Below are 26023 nucleotides of genomic sequence, written 5' to 3'. Positions count from 1 at the left end.
GCTCAGACAGAGTAGTCCTTTAAAAATGTAAGCACTATCCGTTTTCATCAGTCAACATTTTTTTTCTTACCTACAACTACTTTTTTTAAAATTATGTTTTTAAGGTTAAGAGCAGCCCACAACCAGTTTTACACATAATTATTTGATTTCTTGTAATAGAACTACATATTACAACCATCTTCATGAATAAATCTAATCATGCATTTAAACAAACAGAACCTAAAATAACTAATTTTAAGTCCTTTGATTACACTTGTGTTCACCTTTTAGAAGAGGTATGGATAGCGTTTTAAGTTTTGTGAAGCGTCATGGCTGAGTGAAGAGATAGCTGGTGTATATCAGGACCATCTGCCGGTTCATGTTCTGAGGCTTCCCGAGTGACCCCTTGCTAAAGAGCTCAGTTAAATATTGTTGCAGTGAAGCCCACTCGACATTTGTCTTGTCTCTGTTAATGAACTACGTCCTAAATTTCAACAGTAGCACTTTAGGTTGCATCACAGGCCACGGGTGGTGGCACGTTGTACACTACATTCTATAAAGACACCATGGTACTAAGTTCAAATCCCAGTTAAAAGCTATTTCTTTTAACTTAACCTCTTAATTTTGTATGGCCCCTCTTTCAGTCTTCCTCTCCAGGTATTTTGTAGCCATAGTTGAAGACTTGCTTCCTAAACTTGATGATAGGCACGCTTTAAAATCCTCGATGAACGTATGTGAACTACAGTCCCGGCATTCGGTTGTGGGTATGTTAATAAAGAGTGAATTTTAAGTCGGATCTGTGCCCTGCATCGTATTTTATTGCCACGTGAGCAAGATGTTTCCAGAAATTATGTTACTCGGTTGTGATATGCTAAAGTGTAATCCTATGTACAATTTTCGGTAATACTACTATGGTTTTGACTCAGGGCCGGCTCTAGGCTCATGGTGGCCCTGGGCAGGGAGCGTAGGTAGGGGGCCCGGAAGAGGGGGTCCGGGCGGGGCGGAGCGCGCAGGCCAGTAAAGAGGGGAGGGGGTCAGGGAGTTTAGAAGTGGAACAGAGCCAGAGGCCGCCAAATCCCTGCCAGGGGCCACCACGCAATATGTATCCATCCTCAGAGGATTAATATATTAAGGATATATATTGGCGTGGTGGCCCCTGGGGTTTGGTGGCCCTGTGCAGGTGCACAGCTTGCACATGCCTAGAGCCGGCCCTGTTTTGAGGTGCTATTTTTCTGTCAGTTACTCCTGAAACGCTCAATACTACAGATGATGGGGTCTGTTTGAAAGAGCCTTCCAGAAAACGTTTTTGGGTATGGTTTATGCACTTTCTCCCGCACCAGTCTACACAACTACCTTTGTTAATCTGAATATTGGGACCCCGACATGTTGAATGGGTGTGGAAGTTATCTACCTTCAACAATTGCTCTTCCTATCCTGTGGTGTGTGAGGTTTACCATGCTAACGTCCCTCGCCCACCCCATACCTTACTTGCATGTCGACTAAATGATATAAGTTGCAGCTGAGGCAGTCGTGATTTGCCAGTCTGGAACCGACATTGTAGATCAAGTATTGAGGGGGTGACGATGAGGGGAATATTGGACACATGGAAAGGAGTTTGTATTGACCTGTTTTTTTCCTCACCTATCAATATAATAATGTTAGGGATTCACAATTATTTTACTGCAATTATGTATCCAGTATCATGAAACACAGCCGTCTGAAACTGAACTCAGATAAAACAGAAGTCCTCATCCTAGGTACATCCCCCTCTGCATGGGACGACTCCTGGTGGCCGGAAGCCCTTGGAAATGCACCCATCCCGACATACCACGCACGGAACCTAGGCGTTATCCTGGATTCTTCACTTTCAATGAACAGACAAGTCAGCGCCGTATCCTCATCCTGCTTCAACATTCTTCGCATGCTCAAAAAAACATTTCGCTGGATCCCCACAGAAACCAGGAAAACAGTCACCCATGCTCTGGTCACGAGCCGACTGGACTACGGAAACACCCTCTACGCAGGTACTACCGCTAAACTCCAGAAGAAACTCCAACGAATCCAAAACGCCTCAGCCAGAATCATATTAGACATCCCACGCAACGAACACATCTCTGGTCACCTGAAAGACCTCCACTGGCTACCCGTCAACAAGAGAATCACTTTCCGACTGCTAACCCACGCACACAAATCACTCTATGACATCGGACCAGAATGCCTCAACTCACGACTGTCCTTCTACACCCCCTCCCGCCAACTACGTTCTTCCAGCCAAGCCCTCGCCACTGTACCTCGCATCAACAAGACCACCATGGGAGGCAGATCCTTCTCATACCTGGCTGCTAAAACATGGAACTCACTCCCCACTTACCTTCGCCTTACCCAGAACCACCTAGCATTCAGAAAGCAACTTAAAACGTGGATATTTGACAAGTAATCCTCCTCCCCTTCCTTAGCGCCTTGAGACCCTCTGGGTATGTAGTGCGCTATATAAATTCTCTGACTTGACTTGACTCCCAGAATATTTAGGGAAAAATTGGAGAAAGAGAATGTTTTCATTTCTGTTTTTTCCAAGCATGTACTTCATTATGAGGGGATTTGAGGCCGGGGGGAGGAGAGCCAATTAAATGTGACTTTAAATCGCAAAGGTGTGATCATTGATCTGCTAGTCACTTTAAAGTTAAGAAAATATTTATAATTTAATGCGTTGAAATTGTTTTAGAACGCCTGACAATTATTCTCTGCTAAAAAAAAAGTAATGATTTCTTAGCTCTCACTTGAAAGATATTTTTTCCACTGTGTTGTAACGCTTTCTGCACCCACATTTCTGTTTGTATTTTAAAAACGTTTCCTTCAATATGAAGGCATTTTTTTGCCTTTTAATGAGCACGAAATGCATGCTTATGTTGATTTTGCCTGAAAAAGCAGGTGCCAACAGTGTCCTACCTTTCCTGTGCGTGACAATACGTGCATACTTTATATTTGTGGTATAAATTTTACAGTAAACATAACTGTGAACTGTTTTGTGGCGTGAGTAAACATATTTCAAAATTACATTAAATCCTGCAGTTGTCAAATTACAACTTTTTGTAGAATAAAATATTTCTTGCACACCCTAATAGATATCCTTTTACCTTTGAGGGGGGTTTATAGACGTGAGCCTTAATTGTAAAAAGTAATGCTTTCCTGTAGTCCTCAGACACAATAAGAACACCTACCCTCTTCACATTAGTAACATTCACCCTTCATCTCTTACTTCTCTCTTGTCTCGTAAAACCCTTGTAGTGTGTGTAATGCCATATTGTACAGATGAGAACTGTTGGGGCAGTAGGTAAATGTTCCCTGTAATGCTGACATGTTCAAGGGATGCATGGCTCATTTAAAAACCTGTTTCTTTTTTGTTTTCTCATGGCATAGATGCGTATTGCTGTCTGTGTAACAATATGCTACCTGAAGTGTTTATGTTGTTTAGCCAATATCTGACACTTTGTGGTGACATCCAGTTGATGCTGGCCCAGAATGCAAATAACAGAGCTGCGTATTTTGAGGAATATAATTACCAAACAAAAGAAGATCATGAAATACTTCACAGCCTTCATCGAGAGGCCAGCTGCCAAGGTAATATTTAAGCACGTATTTTTTAATTTGTTAATATTTATAGTTTTTGTTCTTGCATCGTATGAAAATGTTTTCTGCTATCCTGTTTATACTGTTTCACTGATTTCACTGGAAATTATGTTTTAGGGAGAGGATTTCTCCATGAAACACCCTTTTCCTCAAGACTGATTTGATTCTCTGATTATTTCACCTTTGTGTTAGACAGATCTAAATAAAGATATCGAAATCCTCCATACATGTGAACTCAAACACCGCTTATTGACTACTATGACAGCCTTAGAATTCCCTGGTCCCCTGATCAGTATCCCTGATCTTTGCATAACGTTGCCAGCACAGATACTCCAGCTTAAAATGTTCCCTCTTTACTGCCCACCTGTTACTATTTGCGGTAGGCAAGAGTTGTGCTTCTTTTGCCATCCTGCTTGCTCTCATTCTTTCACTTATGTTGCATGAAAAGGCCTTTAAGAGAGTATCTGCCCCTGTTGTCCTCATTTATCTAAATCTGACCCCCTACTGTTTGTGGAAAAGAAGGGTCAGTAAGGGCAAAGACTCTCAAAGCACTCTGTGTGGGGAAAAACCTTAGGTGCCTTCATTGCATAGCATTTTATTCATTTCTGAGGTGTCTAAATGGCCAAACACTGGGCACAAGCCTGAGGTGCCCACAGTTGGGTACATCACCAGCCCATAAAGATTTATTTTCTGCAACGAGTCCAATGTAGCACCTGAAAAGAGTACTGACTCCAAGAGAGAATGCCTCCGGAGTGAAGATGGATCATATTGGCCAACAAGCATAAGCATCAGCGCAAGTCAAACACTGAGACGTCATAATGACAAGTAGAAGCCTTTCCTGTGGCGTATTCCACCTCTGAGACTGTCCAATAACTCCTAACTGGATATAATCTGTGTATTGAGCCCCTCCAGATTATCTGCTCATGATTTGTTGCTCTAGCAAACAGCCTTCAACATATGCAAATGAGGATGAGATTCTTCCATTTGCTTTGCAGACTTTATACCCATGGGTTGATGAGCAGGACAAAACATCTAACCCTCTTATATGTGAAGACTTCCCTGAACAGTATTCAGCACTGGAAAAATATATCAAAGCACCAGCATTATAAATATTATGGTTTTGGCTAAGGGTGGTTACTAATCTCTTCCATGGACTAAGGCTACCTAAATTTATAGTCCTGTGATATTGCAGAGGCCACTTTTACGAGTCCGAAAGAGGTCTGTCTTTTCATTGTGTAAAATAGGGTCAATTTTTTCTAAAGTTTGCAATACCCAATGCCTATACTAACCACATTTGTGGCAATTGGCAATGGGAAACCCTACAGTGAGCTGGCATCTGGAGCAGTTCTTAATTGTGACGCATTTATGCATATTCAAGTGGGACTTCAGCCTCCCACTTCCTGTTTCACTTTAGAGTTGTGCCAAAAATGAATGAATGTGCAGTTCCTAAAGTGAAGGAGAATTGAAGAGAGTTCAGGTCTCTTGCGGATTATCCTCACACACCCCGGAGGATGTCATGCTTCATCATATGGCTTGTGCTCCTTGTTGGGCCGGCGCTGCAATGCCTGACGGGCACCCGCAAAGGGGCTCTTTGCTGGAGATCTTTTCTGATGTAGCTGTTGGGTGTGTGAGGGTATGTGGTCAGAGTAGTGAGTGAGTGATGTGAATTAAAATAGGTTTAGTGCGGTCCTAAATAATTGCTTTTATTCTGAGGGTGTACTAGCCTAGCTAAAAATGGGTGAGCCCTACCTGCAAGTAATGATCCTACAGGGTTTTTCTAGTGCGGGTGGTCAACATGTTTCTTACCTTACAGCCCCTAATGGGTCTACTGGCAATTCGTCAGGACCGGTGTATTAAAAGAGAAGGTGCTCTTGACTCTTACACTACTTCAGCGCTGGTGCACTGCATCATTGTGTAACCAGCGGGTGCTACTTGGAGTCAGTATTTTACTGGGAAATATAAAGCTATAATGTATACATCAATAGTGTTTACATTTACCTGTAAAATACTTATATTTTCAATCACAACTTAAACCACACACAAGCTTTTACAACAAAATTCGTTGTAAAGGTATATGCGTGGTTAAAGTTTGCATTGTAATGGTAATTTGTTGTAACACTTGCGTTGTTACAACTGCGTTGTAAAGGCATGCGATGTAATGGCATGCGTTGTGGAGATAAACAACCTGTCCATACATCCAGAGTGCTTGTTGAGTGTTCTTCGGTGTAGCCATGAGCCAAAGTCTGGAGGCTAGTGAGATCCAGTTTGGTTGATGAGGATTATGCTCCTTGATCTGGAAGGGCATTGCTTGCGTTCTTACAGCTCGGGGAGGGAGGTGGGCGGGGGGTGGGGTGGGGTGGGGATTGGACACAGACCCAGACACAGACCCTGAAGGGAGGGGAGTGGAGACATGGTCCCAGTAGATATTCTATGAGGGTTTTTGGTTAGCAATGAGCTGCTGATTAGTCTCCCTGGCTCTCTGGCTGAATCAGCCAGAGATTTAACTCTTGGCCAGTGCGGTCTCCTTGTGGTGCTACCGCCCTAATTATCGGACGGACGACTTGTATTCGACCGCCGGTTCCTGGTCCATGACTACCAATTTTTATACGGGACTACAGACACCATCCAAGTCACAGTTCCACCTTACCATCTGATTGAGTCGACACCCGGAACACTCCTTAACACCTTACAGCACTGCTTCATCCTACAACCCTGTCCTGAGGATGATCCTGACTTGATTGGATTGAAACGTCGTCGACTCCCCAGCCCATTCAAAAGGCGCTACCTACAATGTGACCACCCTTGAAAACTAAAACAATTAGTTCCTACTAAGGATCTAGTCACACTGTATTTTATCACTGTAAATATTGCGCACTTGTATTTCTTGCGCCGTTTACGCTGAGCACGTTTGTCACTTGCGTCGCTGTCGTGCACATCACTTGCACCTTGTTTGCACCAAGTACAACTTGGGTTGTGTAATTTTAACTTCCAGTGCTGATAGTACTGCCTTTTCTAATTTGTTTGTTTCAACTTGATGCCAATGGCACATAAAAACGGATATATTGAGTCTCTTCTCTCTGTCATTGATAATGTTTTTGCATATCCTTTTAATTGGCTAATTGAATGATACCTGTTGGGATACTGTTTATTTAATAAATTTCCAGGTATTGCAACGCTAATCTCCGCAATGCACTGAGAGTGTTCCCTATCAGGGAGTTAAGTAGAAGTTGCTTGCCATAATGAGATTTGCAGTACTAGGCTTTGGTATCCTTCATTAAAATGGAACAGGCCACCATTCCTGAGCCCAATCCTAATAGATATTTGACTTTTGGTTAGTGGTTCAAAAGCCAAGAACCAAAGGCTATATAAGCTGGTGTATTTGTTGTACAGGGTGGACCTTTACTAGCCACAGTCATGCATTTCTCTACACTTTAGTGTTTTTCCCTAGGCGCCCCCAGTACGTGGTGATCTATCCTATTACTCCATCAGAAGTAAAGACTAGGAGTAGGAGTATAAGTGTTACCACAGTCAGTAGTGTGATCTTTTATCGCCAAGCAGTGTCTCTCTCCATAAAAGAAGAGTAGGCACAGGATAATATGCAAATGTTGAGGAGGCATCTGATTCAGGTGCCAGGTTCTGTGTCCCTTCATCTGGCAAAAACCACTACCAGCCTACTAGACTGTTCTCAGTTTTGTTGGCACTAGATTTGCATATTAAGTGTGTTTGAATATGCATTTTGTAGCAATACATATTCAAAAACATAGGTGAGGTATTCCTTAAACAACAATCCCACCAGTTTTTCAGATATTTGTTTTGTTAGTATCACAAGTATCTGTTGGGGTTCCACTAGCCAAATGATCGATGGTGAATGTTAGGAAGACAAAAGTGAGGGGTGCTCAGATAGTATGCAACAAACTGTAGATTAGCTAGTTTAATAATTTTAACAGTCAGCTGAATAATTCTAAGAGCCAGCTGAAAATACAGACGTATTTATCTCATACATACATGTTGATATGATAAAGATACAGATGCAGAAATTGCCTGCTCTATTTGTTCTCAATTTTTATTTTCTTTCAAGCTTCCTTTATTGATTTTGTCAGGTGTAAAAACATACAGTGACAGCATTGCTGAAGGAGGAGGCCATAATACATGTGAAGGATACTAGAAGAATAAACAGTGTCTGTAAATCACCGGTCTCATTGCTAAGGGAAAAGGATCAGATGCATCATCACTGTCAATTCAATAAAAACATATACATAAGCCATTTGCCCTTTTAGCATCCCTGCTCCCAAATACCTCAAAACAATTAACTAGCAGAGTCTGTGTCGTTATTTCAAAGGGCGCCTGTGGTGGGGAGGTCATCCTCTCAATTTATTTTAACATTTATTTATTTCTATTTGAAATGTAGGATAGTTTGAAAAAAACAGACAAGTGATCACTTCCTGAATAAGAGAGGTCTGTTTTTCTGAAATGTGTAGATTTTTTGTTTCCCATATTTCTTTCCACGCCATGTTAAGTTCACACTTGCAAAAAGCCATTGAGTCAAGAAATTGCTACCTGTTCTCTTTATCTGGAACAATGTGAAATTTAGGAATATAAAGATTCCTTTATTGCATTTTGATCAAACAAAATAAAACTTTATTTTTCAGAGCTTTTGTTGAAAAATAAATATTTGCATTTTTTTAGGTTTCTGGAAACTGCTTATTTAAATATATTACAAACGTCTTCACACTCAGTTGTAATTCCGTCTCAATGCTACAGTACTGCTTAGTTTGCAAGACCATGGGATTCTAAACCTTTTTTTTTCATAATTATCCATTTGGTACTGAAAAAATATTGAGAATGTGAGGAATAAACGTGCTGTTTTGACACTTCTCTTTTTCCCTTTTTGTGATTAGGATTTGCGTGGGCTACCGACTTGTCCACTGATCTGGAGTGCCAGCTTTCAGTTAGCTGCAAATGCTACGAAGCAGCTAATGAAATTCTACTGTTCAGCCATTTGAAAAATCAACATCCAGAACAGCATACCCAAGTGCTGAAAAGGCTTGGCAACATCAGAAATGAAATTGGAGTATTTTTCATGAACCAGGCTGCTGCCATCCAGACTGAGCGAACAGGTTGGTATTTCCTATATTCCTTCTTCACTATTTTACATCCATATGGTTGCACAATACAAGAATCTGTAAATTGGCTTAAGTGATCAACACCATAATAAAGTTAATATACTCCATATTTCCTATATTTATTGTTCAAAAATGCCGGATCGACATGATTGTGTAGATATTCATTCTTGTTTGGATCGTTTTTAATTTTATTACAGTTTGTTCAGCCAGAGCCTACAGCTAGAATTAGGTAGAGTTGTACAGTTTGGTATGGGTATGAGGGCTCTGATACAGTGTTGAATGCAGTGTCAAAAAATTCACTTATCCATGACACTTGCAACCTGGATGTGAAAAACTGTTAGCTGTTCATGGCTCGGGCCACCACGGTTTTGGTTTTTCTCAAATTCAAATGTTATTGATATAGATCTCATCAGAGAGCACTCTTACACATCTGCTCTGGCACTGTCCAAAACTGAATAGATACTGGGGGAAGTAATCTTCACGGTTGGATGTGATGTTTTCAGTACTGATCCCTAGAGAGTCAGGAGTGGTCGTTCTGGGCCCACCATTTAGAGGAAAGTTCCTGTAAATGGCAGTGTTGTAAGAAGTGTGCTCTGGCCCAAATCGTGCCAATTTAAGCAATCCTTGCATTGGTGGGGAATCGGGCAGTACTGACCCTGAGAGACTGGGTGGCTAGAATTTGGATCACATTGGTCATGGAAAAAATTACTCTCGTGCTGGACCATAGTCAAATTCTTTGGAAAGAACTGTGCACCTTTCTTGAAGCTTTTGAAAAAATATCAGGGACTCGCTTGTCATTGATACCTCTGAGTGCTGTTAATAGTTCCTGAGAGTATTTCACAATTTAGTCAAAGTCAACGTGTATTTATCGTATGATTAATTAAAATCTTTACAATTTTCTAATTATAAAATAACTATACAAAAACAATCTTTTCAATTAATATCAAAACAACCTTAAAATTGCAACATTTAAAATTTGGCAATGATCAGCTTCTACCTGCTTACTGGGCTATTATTCGACTTTGCATACAGTCCATGTGTATCATAGGGGATCCTTAGGCAACGGTGAAGGGCAGCTTTCTTTTGTATATTATTCCAGCTCAATAATGACAATACGGTGGGTTTGGTGCCCAGGGGAGTTTAAAGACCAAGCTTTGATACGTTCCCTCGTACGACTAATAAACACAAAAGGTATCAAAGGGTCTACAGAGAGTGCCTAGAGTGAAAGAAACACCTAATGTAAACACTACGTCTATCCTAATCTCCTAGAAGGGTTACCTAACCTCAAAAGGAGGGGGGCGGGTCAAAAAGATACCCATCAGTCACCACACGGATCCGCCCTTCATCATTTGGGATTCTTATTTTGACCCAAAGGTGGAACACCTGCCTCTGCAGACTGAGGATAAGATGGAGATAACCCTCATCTACTCGGCTAGATGTCGATGGAATCCTACCAGTCTGAGTATAACGGTGACTAAAGTTGCAGTGCAGATAAATCAAATGTGAGAAAAAAGTGTGTTTAAAATTGGGTGAGGGAGTACTGAAATTTTTTTTATTCTGGTGTAACTCACTCTTATTAAAAAGTCATCGGCAGCCTATGAATATTGCTGCCCAGGTGTAAAATAAGGTCAACATGTTTCAGCAAATCGTGGACTATTACGTCCTTGCTTTCTTCAGGACCTAACTGGCTGCTGCTACTGCAAATGTGAAAAAAATAATAAAAAATGTGTGATTTCATAAATTCTAAGAAATAATATTTAGACAAAGTGCGAGATCACCTGATTCTCTAGGTGTACTTGCTTCATCTCTTCTTATGAACTGTGCTTTTCACTGTAAACAAGAAGCAAGGAAAATGACGAAGTGAAAGGTTAGGTGAAACCTCACAACTCGGCGGTATAGTAAGTCAGAAAGATATACCCATACATACTATATTCGGGAGATATATATATAAACCCACTGATTGGGTGTGTTAATTGTGTCGTTATGGATATACATTTATATTCCAAATAGCCAAGTTCCATCTTACCAGTCTCGTGAGAGATGGAGACCTCACGTCTCCTGGCTGCGGCTCAGGAAAAGAGTAAAGCACCGCTCTGATTGAAGAAAGGGGGAAATCTGACAAGATGCTCCCTCTCTAACAAACTGTAAATAACTGGTACACACCGTGTTTGTAAACAAAGAAATCTCTTTTCGATCGTCACACCGATCAGTTACGATGAATGTTACATTGATATTCCTTCTCGAGACTCTCCTTGTGGCCCAAACGTATTGCCGCTCTAAACGAACAACAGCGTCATACTATGTGAGTAATACAAGGTACAGATGTAGAGTATCGATTCACTAGGGCAAAGCTCGAGTGTTCGAGTGAAAAAAAGATTTAGAATTAGTTTAAAAAGAAAGTTTAGCAAAAGGCTCACCTGTCCGTCGGTACTTTATCGCCAGCGTCCAAGCTGACTGGGGAGGTACCGGGACAGGGAGCGTGTGGGTCTTAAAAGCCAGACGGCTATTGGGTAGAGTTAGTCACATGGGCCAATAGGGGCTGAGCTCAGCCCGGTGAACATCGTTTGTTGAAAGCTGTCTCCTCATTGGCCGTTGGTAAAGGTCATTAGTGGCAGAGCTCGCCGCAATTGAGAATTAGTATTAGATGCGCCTGTTTTGAAGAAAAACTCGATCGGTTGTAAAAAGCTGTAAAGTTCTAAATTGAAATTTAATTGTGATATTCCTGCTCTTGAGGATGATGGTAATTGAAAAGAGCCAAGGCATTTTTGGTGACCACAGCATCGGTATCGGAGGTAATAGAGTCTATTTGTTTTAGTGCAAACGTCAAAAAACGTTATTGACAGCGGCATGACGTCTAATTCTCATCATAGTGAGGAGAGACACAACATGGATAGGTGAAGATCCCATGTATGTGATAGTTGACATATCGGAGCCATGAGTTCAGTTTGAAAAGCGATCTGGAAAGGCAGACTATCAAATTAAAAGAAGGGATCTTGTTATAATATTTTCGCTTGGTCCGATGATGATAGTTTCAATTTCAATAAACTTTATTGAAACTTTATTTCAAAAAAGTCGTTGTGTCTCTACCACATTTGCATCGAGATCGATGATAATATGATCTTTGTTTGCATCAAAAGGGCTTCATTAGTGGGGGCCTGGCTTCAAATATACACCGCAATAAAGAGAAAACGGCTTTAGTTTTAAAGTGACCCTTCTACGTATATAGTAACATACCAGGACCTTTGAATACATGTTGTAAGTACTATATGTAGTTTATATGTCATTCACTAATATATGAGCACTTTTATGGAAAACCGGTCCAAAAGGTAATGTTGGGTTGGACATGATCCGATGTATGTCGATGTATACCACATACAGTGGTGCTTATCAGATCATAAGGATCATGATAAAGATCATTATAAACTAGACCACGGGATATCGTCATTTAATTCTAGTCGATTAGTGCCCAATTTAAAACCCCACTTCTTTTCCTTCACCAGGAGGTATTTAGATACATCTGAGATGTGGGCTGGAATGTAAGGCTGTTCTAGAACTGTCCACTAGAAAGCCGGCGGATGGTGTTTAGCCTCCAAAAAATGGTTGGTCAATTTGGTGGCCTGTCTTTTGCACCTTATTGTGCTTTTATGTTCAGATATCCTGACCTTGATTTTACGTGTCGTCATTCCAATATATCTGAGACCACAGGGATAGGTGATGAGGTAGATTAATCTCTCACTGTCGCAGGTGGTAAACTTAGTCTGAATCCATGGTTTGTTGGTTCCTATATCAATCTCACTTGATTTCTTAGTTTGCGGGCAAGCTTGACAGGAGCCGCAGGGATGGTGACCTGTTACTGGGCATTTATCCATCCAGACTCCTCTGTTCTCGTTCAAAAGAGGGCCTAATTTAAGGGACCAGATTATTCATACTAGACCTAGGAATAAGATGCCCAGGGCAATAGGCACCATCGGGGACCTATCTCCAGTTACAACTTCTCCTATCTCCAGAGCAACTTGCAATCTAGAGTTTCTTACGGAGAAGAGTTGCACCGCATAACTTGTTGACAGCAAAGGCTGCCTTGATTAGCGTTGGCGTGAAGACAGTGTTCCCCATGAAGGGCAAACACCCACTGCGGTAACAGTCAGTCTGTCTTCCTCCAGGACTTGGCTTTATCAGCTACAGTCTTCAGGTGGGATGTATCATCTGCAAAATGTGAAGTGCGCTGGCAGCAGGTGAGACACTCTCTTACAAAATAATCTGGGCAAAGGACCTCTCCTGACAAGTGGTCAAGAGGCATCCTTCTATACCATCATGTCAGAAATCGGAATTTCTGACATAAGTTTTGGAATGTCTAACACATATTATGTGTATGAAGGTATGCGTCCTAGATGTTTTCTTATAAGCATATAAGACAAAAAGACGTACACTCAGACTACATTATTCAGATTATATGTCTGTGTTCTTATTTAACCTTGGCATGGTGAGTAGGATACATTTGGCCCAGAGGAATGTCTCCTTAGATGTTGTATCTGTGTCATTAATCGAAGAACTGTACAATATCACTAAAAAAATAAGATCTGGTGATCTCTGCATTAAAAGGTAGACATGGCATTGATTCTGCATAAATCAGGGAATATGACGGTTTCCATTTTGTAGGTTAGGAAAGATGGCAGTCTCTATGAACTAAGATGGAGTCAAGCCTACATAAGATGGAGTCAGACTTCGGGGCTTTACGTCTGTGAAATAATCTACCAGAGTATCTTTAAAAACCACTGAGGTGTGCTTCCTCCAGATGTTTATCTGTATGATTAGCTTGCGACAATTTTATAGTTACTAGTTCTCATTCCCACCTCAGATCTCAAACATCATTGGAGTTGTAGTTGAAAGGTGTGTAAGAGGACTTAAAAAATAGTCTTACATGTAATAGAAGGTTCTCCATTAGTATGGCCCAAATGTTCGGCACCATAAAGCGTAACTTTGGTTCTATAAACTTGTAGTTTTCAATAATTTTATGCAATTTTAAATATTCCAACAGTTATGGCAGACCGCGCCACCTTTACTGTTCGTATACTCTGGGTATAAGCAGCTTCAATAACAGATCCTTGTAACCAGTCCCCACTCTTAACTCCTTCTTATGACTTCTCTTCACAATTCTTCTCATCCCACTTTACTCTTGAATCTTATTCTCTTATGAGCACGTTACAAATCTCCATGAGGTCCAGTCCTTAAATCTTCAAGACTCCGTAATCCAGAATCATTTCACCCTTTAACTCCTCTAGTAAGCTAAGCATTCTCAGACACTTTGTACATCTAAGGTTGCTAAAGTCCTAAGCAGTGTATACAATTACTGACTTCCATGATTTCCTAAAGAGCTTCTCTTTATCCTTTGTAGTCTAAGTCAATGTTTCGATTCCCAGTGACCACTATTTTATTTGTAGCTTCATTTCAGTAGTTGCTGCCAGTGATACAATCTTCAAAATCATGATTGCTTACTTCACTATAACCAATGTGTGGGAAATATTCTCCCTAGGTTTTACAAAAGGGATGTTCCATTTCTGAATGGCAATGTAGTAGTATCACCTCTGGGAATCTAGTGAGGGTCACCACACGTGCTTCCTTTGATTGATATTAATATTTTATTCTGAGAAGGCTACACACCATATGCATGACGAATGCATAATAGCAATGGACATTTCTCTGATACAAGTGCCTTTCATCACCGTTTGTGAGCTTTAGTTGGGAATTTGTGCTATCTGTATGGCACTTGACAAGTTATTTTGAAGCCATGTGCATGTATTGCAGCATTACTCTCCTAAATAATAATACCCCTTTGATCTGTGTTTGCAGGTCGCCGCAGCTCTTTCCCTAAGCCATGGTGTCTTACAACCTTTCCGAGCTCCTTAGCTAAGTTAAGTGTATGTGTGTGCTATGTGTGTCTGTATGCATGTGTAAAATTCAACTGTTCCTGGAGGAACTTTTCAACTTATATCTTTACTTCTAGATGTATAGTGTCTGATTAAGAAAAAATTAAAAACTATCCTTTCCCTCATTTGGGTAAATGATTTGATTGTAAGCTTCTGAAACTAATTCTCCAGTTTCTGACACCTGTCCTCTTTCATTTTGAGAAAAGCCACCTCTGCTTAGTCCTGGTCTGGTCTAGTCTTGATTGCCTCTTTTGTTGTGATGGGCAAAAGAAAACTGATAAGCGCTGTTTCTGATGGCTATTCCTAACCACAGATTCTTCACCTTGTGAATACTCACAGGTGGCAAACGGTATCAGGAGATTTTTCTCAGCAGTTCCCTTGTGTGCTGGTCGGTGGTGTCATGCAGATCTGCTTCTGGTTCGCCCCGCCCTGGAGGTGATGTCAGGACCACAAATAAACTCCACCTCTGTGTGTTAATGTAAGTTCCTTCCATTCTGCGCCTCTCCCAGAGTTTGCTCCATCCTTTCTGTCACTGACAGAAAACCTTTTCTACTAAGATTTTCTTATGTGCAAGGTATGTCTCTCCAAAACAAAATGATTTAATCCCTGCAAGGATTGCCATGAACATATATCGATGATGGACTGCCATGAGGTCTGTCTCTGGGCTCCTCGCAAGATTCAAAATCGTGTGAGGATTGTGCTTAGATGAAACTAAAGGCCATCTGAGATAAAGAGGTCAAACTGTAAGTCGTGAAACATTGCAGAAAAGCGTAATAGGCCCAATTTCGTTCGAAGTTGTGAACACATTCCCACTCTCAAAGCCGTTCCTGAGAAAGCTTGTGGTTCAGCTTCACGTCATCAGGTAAGTTAAAGTCCAAAAAGAAGCATAAACAGTTAAAGCGTTGCTCTCCTCCTTCTTTTCACTCTCATCTTGAGAAGTCAAGCAAATGTTGGGTTACCCCTTGATCTCGGTCCCGTTCTTACAGAATTGAGCCAATGCCTTAACTTGACCCAATTCAGCCTGAATTCCGAGGGCTGTCGGCGACATCGCAACCGATCCAAACTTTAAAGATGCCATGTTATGGATTTTTGCTACCCTTTTGGATCCCTCTGGTATGAATTCACAATGACCTCTGCTGAGGTCGTGCCCACCTCCTTCACAACTCCAGTCACACTCTGAAAGCATGCTTCCGTTACCTCAATATTTTTCAGACCCAGTAGAACATGCCCTGACACTGGCCTCAACTCAGCACCCCGCCATGTTGGAATAGGCCTCCTCTGCAGTGATGATTGGGAGGTGGCAGTAGTTCTTGAACTCTAGCTGCCTTCAGTGGAGGACAAAACAAATTTGCCCACAGAGGGTCTCCAGCCAGGGCCGGCTTCCTCAGAGCTGCTCTCTCCTTTATCAAATCCCTCAGACAGCCCTAGAGAGCACCAGGATCTTGCCTCCCGTAAATAGCCAGATTGTTAGGAAACATAGGCCACCTCTGGGGTGGAGGGGAGGGAGTCTCATGGTACAAGCTTCAACAAGTAGGTTGAGCCCAAATTCTTTCCAGACTACTCTTCCAGAAAGAGAGTCTAAATGCATGGTGGTCTTTGGGAAAGGAATGTTCTCAGCCTCCAGCCTCTCCCTCAGATCTGTTAACCCCCTGGGGTGTTACTCGCACATGTTGCACGAAATGGTGAGTTTCATCTTGGCCCACAGTCTCTGATGACCTTCGAGTATGCAGTAAATCATACAAGATGGCCAAGATGCGAAAAAGTACATGATTAGGTTGACACTGGATATTAACCACTGTTTGGGTTTAGGTAGTTGATACTAGCGTGAAGCACAGGGGCTGAGGATGGATCAGATCCATGGGCTTATCCAGCGAAGTCCAAACATCACTCATGGACATGCCATTCAGTTGCACCCGTCTCTTCGTAGACTAGGCCCAAGAGCACATCTAACAGAGGCAGCACCAAAACCTGTCTCCATAACAACTGGCTCCCTAACTCCTTTGAGGTAGTATTCAGGGATCCATTAGTCCGTATCCAGGCCCTCAGGGTACACACTATCCAGTCCTCCATGACCACAGAGAGAGGTCCGGCATCAGAAATCTGGACTGGTTGCGACTCCTGTTACTCTGGTGCATAAGAAGGATGGAGGACTTTGTCTGATATTAGATGTTTACCCTCTGAACTTCTTCCTCAAAAAGAGCACACTCAAGATTCTTGCACTGGCCCAAGTTCTATCTGCCCTGGATCCGGGTGTTGGAGGAAGGGGTTAGACTTACAACACACTTATTTCCATATTTTCATCCTGCAGTCCCAGAGAGGTTAACTATGGTTTCAAGTAGTTTATTAGAATCAATGAGATCCTAGTCGAGTCTAATAGAGTAGAAAATATAGTGATATGGTATCAAAAACCTCTGAGGTAAATGTACTAGTTAAAATGGGCTACTGGAAGCCACATAGTACTTCATAATAAGACAGTACAATCTAAAGCACGGTTTCGCAATTCCCAGATGAGAATGAAAGCCTGCCAAACTGCTTTCTGATGCATCAAATAGTGATATATGGCAATAATATCCCTTATTCTGGGTTTAAAATATCAGCATGCTGTTAATTGTGAATCCACCATCTGCACCTCATTACAAGAGGATGTCTTCTATCACTGCTTGTTGATACGTTTCATGGAATTTGCCCAAAAGAGGGTTTTCCACACCCTCTGGCATGAAAAACTAAGGACCTGATTATGAGTTTTGCGGTCTTGAAGCAGGTCACCACGCCAACGTCCTGCGCCAAGACCGCTAAACCTGTAGTCAGCCCACCTGCCTGATTACAAATTTTAGTCCTGCGGTGGTGGTCCCACAGCAGTGCCTTTTCAAAGGCTCATAGGAGAGCCTTCAAAACGCACTGCTGTGGGACCGCCGGAGCCCTTCTTGCACAAACTGAAATGCACAATGTTGTGTATTTCAGCCCGTACAAGATCAGGGAGTGCATAAATATAGAGGGGCACAACATGTGTCCCCTTGCATGCACCCCCATGCACATGAACAACATGGAACCCTGTAGGGCCCCCTTTGTTTCCTCACCGCAACCTTTGCATGGTGGGCTCACCGCCATGAAAAGGAGGGCTGTAAGGAAACTCGTAATATGCTCCGTCTTGACTTTGCGGCACCGCCAGCATATTACTCTTCCTCATACTGCTACCGGTGCGCCACCAGCACGGGATTAAGGATTCTGGTAGTAGCAGCAGTCCAGTGGTTGTCCAACCGCCATACTCGTAGTACGGCCGGTGGACCGATAGTCTGGCAGTCCATGATCCCCCCCCCCCCCCCCCCCCACAACCAACACGAGTTTGGCGGTCCCATGGACCGCTGAACTAGGAATCAGGCCCTCAGTCAATATTCCAACATGAGACCGAGAACCGGGTGCACAACAGCCAGGTGCATATTAAGTAATGAGTGCTTTGAGACTCACAGGAATAGCTAGTGGACCTCAAACCCTCTTTCATCATGGATAGACACACACACAAGAGCTCTGGACAAAATAGAATATATTTTTAGGATTTATTAAAATTAAAACCGATCCTAGTGCATACAGTATTAATAGTGGTTACTATGAAAACAAGCACAATAGTGATGACTAGTAAAATCATAGACTAGAGGTACAGACTTTTATTGTGCATCTCTGAAGGGAGATTGCCTACTGGTCTCTGTGTTAAAGGTGCGTTCGGACAACCTTAAGTGTACGTGTTATGCTGCTGCCCTGAATTATATGAACGGTGGATATGTTTTGGGGCATCTTGTGCATGACTGCAAAAGATGATGGTAACTATACATACTTTTCTTTGTCCATGGTAGCTACACCTGCCTGGAATGTCCCTGTTGCTCAGGGCCACCTCTCTGATCCTAGTGTTGTGGCATCAGTTGGGAAGGACAGTGTCCATAACGGATACTGCTGTATAACCCCTGGCTACTCCAGGACATCATGAAAAGGTCTTACAGACCCTCAAATTCTTTTGGATGAGGATGACAAGAACAGTGATGACCCCTAGGATTAGCTAACAATTACAAATAGGAAGCTACAATATTCGGCCAAGTCACACCACTACTCAAAAACCTAGGCCTAGACACCTACGACCAGAACAACTTCAGACCGGTTTCCAATCTCCTCTTCCTAGCCAAAATCCTCGAAAAATGCGTTCTCCATCAACTGAATCAGCACATTGACAATATCAACCTGCTAGACCACCACCAATCAGGCTTCGGAAAAGGCTGTAGCACTGAAACTGCAATCCTTAACATCGTCGATGACATCCTCAAGTCCCTTGACACTGACCAAGGCTGCCTACTCATCCTCCTAGACCTTTCGGCATCCTTTGACACGGTGGATCACAATCTACTCATCAAGGCTCTCAAAAGACCGAGTAGGTGCAGACGAGGTGGTCCTTCAATGGTTCTCCTCCTTCTTTCACACTCCCTCCCAAAGGATAAAAATGAAATCTTTTACGTCCCACCTACTCCCCGTCAAAAGAGGTGTCCCCCAAGGTTCAAGTACTCTCGCCTCAACTATTCAACATATACATGTAACCCCTCACCACCGTTGTGAAAAAAGACAACATCCCCTTCCACCTTTATGCAGACGACCCCCAGATCTACCTGGAAACTTCCTCCATTAACGACATTCTAAGACTCAACAACACTCTTAAAGAAGTTCAACAATGGCTATCAACAAACCACCGTAAATTCAATCAAGAAAAAACAGAAATCCTCCTCATCTCCAACAAAAATGAAAACCCGCAAATCGCAGAGTGCCTGAAAGCAATCGATGCTCTCAGCTGTAATCTCACCCTCACTAACTCGGTAAAATCACTAGGAATCACCCTCGACCAAAAACTAACCATGACCAAACACATTAAGACTTCCACGAAGAGTGCCTTCCTCAATCTGAAGCTTCTCAACAACATTAAACCCTTCATCCCGCCCATGGACCTCAAACAAGCCACCCAATCACTGGTGTTATCTAGACTGGACTATGGGAACGCAGTTCTCTCCGGTACAGCTCTATCCCACTTAGCGCTACTCAAAACAACTCTCAATGCTGCTGCCAGAATTGTCACAGGAGTCAAAAAATACGACCACTTGTCTTCCACACTCAGAGAACTAAAATGGCTCCCTGTGGAAATGCGTGCCAGCTGTAGAACTGCCTGCCTTACACACAAAGCCCTGCACACAGGGAAACCAGAATACCTGGCCTCCAAGCTCAAGAAAGCCGGCCAGTCAAGAAACCTCAGGAGCTCCAACACCCTCTTACTAATTCCTTTGAAAACACGCAAGCAAAAAACTGTGGCACGTTTCTTCGCAGGAAACGCACCCAAAATCTGGGAACACAATCCCGGTAAATATCAGGACTATTCCCCCCTTCATAAAATTAAAAAGACTCCTAAAAGACCTATACCTCAACCGTGCCTTCCCGATCTGAAATCTGAAACACGCAAGCCTGCGCTCTGCAACCACCAGGCAAGGCTCCACCACTCCCTACCTCATCCCCGTCCCTAATCCCCCTCCTCGTCCTTCAACTCTTGGAGGAAGACTTAGCCCAAGACTTTGTCCACGCATCGAGACTACCTCGGAACCTTTCTACCTCAATGCGCACCTCGGACGCACATCAAACTGGAACTTTTGAACACTTATGTTTATTTTTGTCTCTTTTATGTGATTTTTTTCCCTATATGCTGTCAAGTGCTCCGATACCTTCGGGTCTAGCTAGCACTATATAAAACCTCTTAAAATAAATAAATAAATAAATACAAATCTTTTTTTTTTCTTTTTGTCAAAAATTATTTTTATTGAGCATCAAACCGCGCATAACAAATAGGTTAATAACGTCAGAGCCACCCGAGGGCTCACAGGCTCCGGGATTGCAACACATTCAGCTATGAAGGGTACAGCTTCACATGATCCCGATTCCCACTACCCCCCCTTGCTCAAAATGAGAGATGCCAATTTAAGGAAAATATCTCACAAGGAAGTGCAGCAGACCAAATACCCGACCTCCAAACACTCCCCCCCCCTGAGAGAAAAAAAAAACAACCCCCCATTGCCCCCCTTCCGGTGGTGAATAAACTAAAATGAGGAAAGAAAAATAAAAAGCATACAAACGAGGCAAATTGTGATCCAGCATATTAACTAGTGGAGAAGTAAAGGCAGACCCAAAGTATATCAATAGGAGCCACAGTGTTGTAGAATGTCCAATGGGGAACCTACATTTGGAAGAGGTGCATGGCCCGCACAGACTGAGGACAAACTGCTGAGGGAAGACCTTGAGACAAAAAGGCCACCAATAGACCCCAGCTCAGCTCAAAATCCTTGTAATTGTCCCGAAAAATGTCAGCAAGACGTTCCATGCAAAGTATCCTCCATAGTCGTGCATGCCAGAGTGATGTCGCCGGAGTATCCACCTTCTTCCAAGCAGCTGCAATAGTAAGGTTGGCCGCCCCCAAACATGTCCACATAATCGCCTTGTCAGCGTTGCTTTGATGTTCTAAGACCGGGTCTCTAACTCCAAGGAGAGCAAAGTCTATTGAGGCTGGAATGCGATACCCCAATATGTCTTTGATATGAGATAAGATCTCATCCCAGAAGGGCCGCTATTTAGGGCAATCCCGCCAAATATGCCTGTAGTCCCCCTGAAGCCCACATCCCCGCCAACAAAGATCCGAGGTATCGGGGAGAATGCGGCATAGCTTTGTGGGGTAAAGGTACCAATCATGCAGTGTTTTGTAGTGAGCTTCTCGAAGAGCCATGGACTGGTTGTGTTTGGTAATATCCCTCCAGATGTGAGCCCATTCCACCTCTGAAATATCTCTCCCCAAAACTTGCTCCCAAAAAGTTATATATCGAACCCGTGGGGAATGCAGAGTGCGAAGCAGCATGACATAGAGATCCGAGATAGCGCCTTTCATAAAGCCTGCCCTATGAACCACAAATTTCTCCATTTCCGAAAGATCCCTAGTGGCCGCCTCTCTAATGTGAGGCATCAAGACCCAATGTTTAAGCTGGAGATAGTGGTAATGTTCTCTCTGCGGGATCGCAAATTCCCTTTTGCATTCCTCAAACGTCAGAGCCACCCCATTGTGGAACATATCAGATATTTTGAGGCAGTCCCCCTTCCTCCAACAATCAAAGGGCCCCTCATGTAGCGCCGGGGGAAAAACCGGATTGAAATGGATGGGCGTATAAGGGGAAGGAAATAAAGTCCAACCCTCCCTATGTGTAACTGTGTCCCAAATGTTCACTCGTGCGAGTGGGGGTGCGAATATACGCATTGAGAGGGTGATCTCTCCTATGCTTCCAAAGGACATCACATATGTAACATCCCACCACGGATCAATCCATGTGAAGCCAGTGCTAGTCTGATTCCCTTGCCGACCATTCTGCTGTCACCCGAAGTTGAGCAGCCTGGTTATATAAAGTAAAGTCAGGTAGGGCCAAGCCGCCCTTATCCCATGGCCGTCTAAGGACATGATAGGGCAGTCGCGCCCTTCCCCCCCCCCTGCCAAATAAATTTAGTGATTAGGGTGCGAAGGCTTGGCAGTAAAGTATGCTCCAACTCGATAGGCACCGCTTGGAATAAGTATAAAAACTTAGGTAAAACCGTCATTTTGATTGTATTAATTCTCCCCAGCCAGAAAATGTAGAGAGGCGACCACCGTTTGAGAACCTGCTAGAGTTGAGTCAGCTGCGGAGGGTAATTCCCTTTGTACAGTTCACCCAGTTTAGCCATGAGTTGCACTCCCAAATAGAGTAAGGAACGTTTTGCCCATTGGAAAGACGTCTGGGTTTTTAGGCGGAGCACCTTAGCGGGAGGAAGAGTGAGATTAAGTATGGAGGATTTCGCGGAAATTTATCTTAAACCCCGCCACCTGCTCAAAGCGACGTAATTCTCCCTGTATCGCCTGCAGCGAATTCACCGGACCCGTAAGCGAAAGAAGGATGTCATCGGCAAAAAAGGAGGCCTTATGCTCACTATCACTAAAGGGGACTCCCCGATCTCATCATTAGCCCTGAATCTGACCGCTAAGGAAATGCAAATAAATCTTAAGTACTGGTCTTTCCAATCTTTTAATTTCGTTGTTTGGAACAAGAATGTTACCTGTTTGGTATACCAGCATGCTCCTTTGCCCTGTGTGACCCAACTGCATCTGCAACTGGTATCCTGACTTCGACCCATCCCACTAACATGCTAATTGTGTGTATGCACTGAGGCTTACGCCTGTCCCTGGGAAGCCAAGGTCCATAATTAGTTCTGTGACCTAGAGGGATTCCTGCTTTAGTCCTATGAGACTACTGCCCATGACCTGGGATGTTGACTTGAAATGATGGTGATAGTGTACCAATATTTGTTGAATTAATACTCATGAACAGACCTTTTTCTTGTGACAGAGAAGTGTTGTCCCTTTCAGTGTAGCATCCAGTACCTTGCACTAACAGCATGCATGTTAAGTGTGTGAGGACATTGTGCGTATGTAGCCCACTGTGAAAATGTGTGTGTGATATGAGCATGTTGGCTAGAACCATTGAGATACATTTTAGATGCCCCTTGATGGCATGAGATCGAGGCTAGATCTTCTCGAGGTTGTGGTAGTGTATTGGTTGGATTCCTGTGGTAGGAGGGTGAAGACCAAGACACTGAAGTGTGAGAGAGAATGGAGGCAGGGCACCCCCCAGAAATTATTAGAGCAAGGAATTGCTGATTAGATTTTTCTGAACACTGCCATTAAATGGATGGGTCAGGAGGGGTGGGTCTGCAGATTCTGTTGTTAAAGGTGGGGTAAATGTCCAGGCAGGGCCTGTCCGTCTCTGATTGCTAGTTCGGGAAGGCTAATGACAGCCAGGTTCAGACTCTTCACTCTTTATTGTGCCCGTGTTGTGGACGTGCTTTCTTCGCGCCAGCATCTTCACTACCGGCCGTGAGAGGCATCACCTAGCAAGAAAGCTGTGTATGCACTGCAGCCAGAAAAGAGATTACATTTGAGAGGGAGCCACCCCAAATCAGTTCCAGAACCTTAGACATTGGATCCAATCCACTTTCTGCAATAATACTACGAAAGTGGGACCCCGCACCTATCCACTTTGTTCCATTTCCAAAATCTTCTAGTCCAAAGAAGGGACTGTGCTGCAGAGTACTCAAAGAGCTGCTGTGATACCAGGGCTGGTGTATGCATGACAGACAGTCTCCCTGAGTTTACAGGACATCACCTGAAGTCTGCACAACTTGCTGCGAGAAGCTGTGGATCTGCCTAGCTCTTAGAAGTGTGTTTGTCTTCTTGAAGAGGAAAGGAGAGTTCCTTGCTCTGCAGGAAAAGAAGACGGTCCAAGGGAAGCAGCACAGCCGCTATCCTAATCTGAGAAGAAGTCGGAAGAATCAGACTGGAATCAGGGGGAGCCGAGACTGACCTGACAGTCATGATGGGGGTGGTTTGTCTAATACAGCATAGTTCTAGTTTTGAACAGTGTAAATAAACTTTGGGACAAACAACAAAGTTATATTAGGCACCCCTGCAGTGTACCGCAGAACTGGTGCTGCCGCTACCTTTATATGATGTAACCTCTGAGTAGTTGTCCCCACTGAAATGGGAGATCTGCCATGACCCAGAGGCCACAGCTGCTGAAGACCAGCACTCGACAATCTCTATGTTGATCCTTGCAGTGGTCCACAAACTCGAGGAGTGAGACCGCTGCCGCCGTAGACTGATGCCACAGTCTTCTATGTTGATCCCTGCAGTGGTCCACAAACTCAAGGAGTGAGACCGCTGCCGCCGTAGACTGATGCCACAGTCTTCTATGTTGATCCCTGCAGTGGTCCACAAACTCGAGGAGTGAGACCGCTGCCGTGGTAGACTGATGCCACAGTCTTCTATGTTGATCCCTGCAGTGGTCCACAAACTCGAGGAGTGAGACCGCTGCCGTGGTAGACTGATGCCATAGTCTTCTATGTTGATCCCTGCAGTGGTCCACAAACTTGAGGAGTGAGACGGCTGCCGCAGTAGACTGATGCCAAAGAAGACATCGATGTTGTAAGCTTACACATGCACAATCCAGTGTCCGCAATGTTGAATCTTCATTGAGCAAATAACGCGAGGCCAGGCCTCCAAAGACTGAAACATTGTATGGCAAACACCACACAAAGATAATCCTGCAGGATGGAGCTGTCCTTACAAGACTGTTAGAGCTTAAGAGCTGTTTAAACAGACGTATAAGTTACTGATGGATGGAACGACTGCTTGGTGAACTATCACTTGTGCCTAATTTTGCGTAGACTCAAATTGCAGGGAGGTAATCTAAGACATTGGGGACAACTTAGATTGGGGAAAAGGGCACATTAGAGGTTGTGTTGTGTTGGTAAGCTATGGGTGTAGTTGTGCCCCCTCTAATTGTATGGTATTCTTTTCTGCTGTGATATTAAAATACTTTCTTTTTACTTAAAGACAAGCGCTGGGCTGGACTGTAATTTATTGTGTCTGTTATTGGAATATTTAAGCCTCTGCACCCCACACTACCTCCCTAAAAAGCTTTTGACTGCCCGCTCTCGCTACCCTGAGAGTCAAGCGCTGATAAGCTATTATTGGCCTGGTTTTCAAAGCTATGGTAAGACTTGACCCTAGGACAGCATTGACCACCACAGTTGTAGCTCCTGTCTATTCTGTGTTCCTCCGGGTCTGACATTACCCTTCAGTATACTAAAGGGCGAAGCCAATTCACCTTCACACTCTTTGACACAAGTTTCATTATTCCGAATGCTTGTCTGTGCCGCCCGTCTTTAAATGGAAAGTTAGCCCCTTGTGACACTGAAACTCTGTTGTGGCTGATGAAACAACAATATCACTGAACACAGTAGAATAAAATCCACGCCTCCTGACAAGAATGTAAAAACTCACCCTATTGTAAACAAAGCGTTAGCAAAACGGATCAACTCTTGACTCCAATTCAAGAAAAACATTCACAGCTACTGCACAATTGTCTAGATATAGCAGAGAGGCTTGGGAGTAAATGTGTGATTTTGTTTTTACTTAAATATAAAATTACAGTCAGCAGCTAATAACGTTTAAATGGAAGGCCAGCCATATTCTCATGCCATCCTAGATTTGCCAACTCCTGGGCTGGGTGCCAGCTACTCTCTGCTGGTATGGTCAGAAATGACATGCTTGTTTAATACCTCCTCCTTTTTTTTTTTTTACAAAATGTTAATGAGATTGAGGCCCAAAGAGGAAAAATACGTAATTTACAAATTGTTGAAGCGGTGCTGGATGACCAGTATTGTTCTTCTTAGGTTTATCCCCACATTCCTCCCGACGCTGTAATTGCCTAGCTGGCCCAAGTG

At 43.3% G+C, this 26023-nt stretch overlaps 1 protein-coding gene across 4 annotated transcripts in view; it reads left to right on the top strand.

The window, feature by feature from the left end:
- The window catches only part of EDRF1 (erythroid differentiation regulatory factor 1), a 346290-nt gene that overhangs the window by 206863 nt on the left and 113404 nt on the right, over positions 1–26023 (top strand). For all 4 annotated transcript variants that reach the window (XM_086922577.1, XM_086922576.1, XM_086922575.1 and 1 more), the window contains 2 exons: positions 3397–3597; positions 8505–8723. In XM_086922577.1, coding sequence (XP_086778703.1) covers positions 3397–3597; positions 8505–8723 — 420 coding nt within the window. The remainder of the gene's footprint in view (positions 1–3396; positions 3598–8504; positions 8724–26023) is intronic.

Source organism: Lissotriton vulgaris, chromosome 5 (genome assembly GCF_964263255.1).
Source record: "Lissotriton vulgaris chromosome 5, aLisVul1.2, whole genome shotgun sequence".
NCBI classification, from domain to species: Eukaryota; Metazoa; Chordata; class Amphibia; order Caudata; family Salamandridae; genus Lissotriton; species Lissotriton vulgaris.
This window is presented reverse-complemented; position numbering and strand designations above follow the sequence as displayed.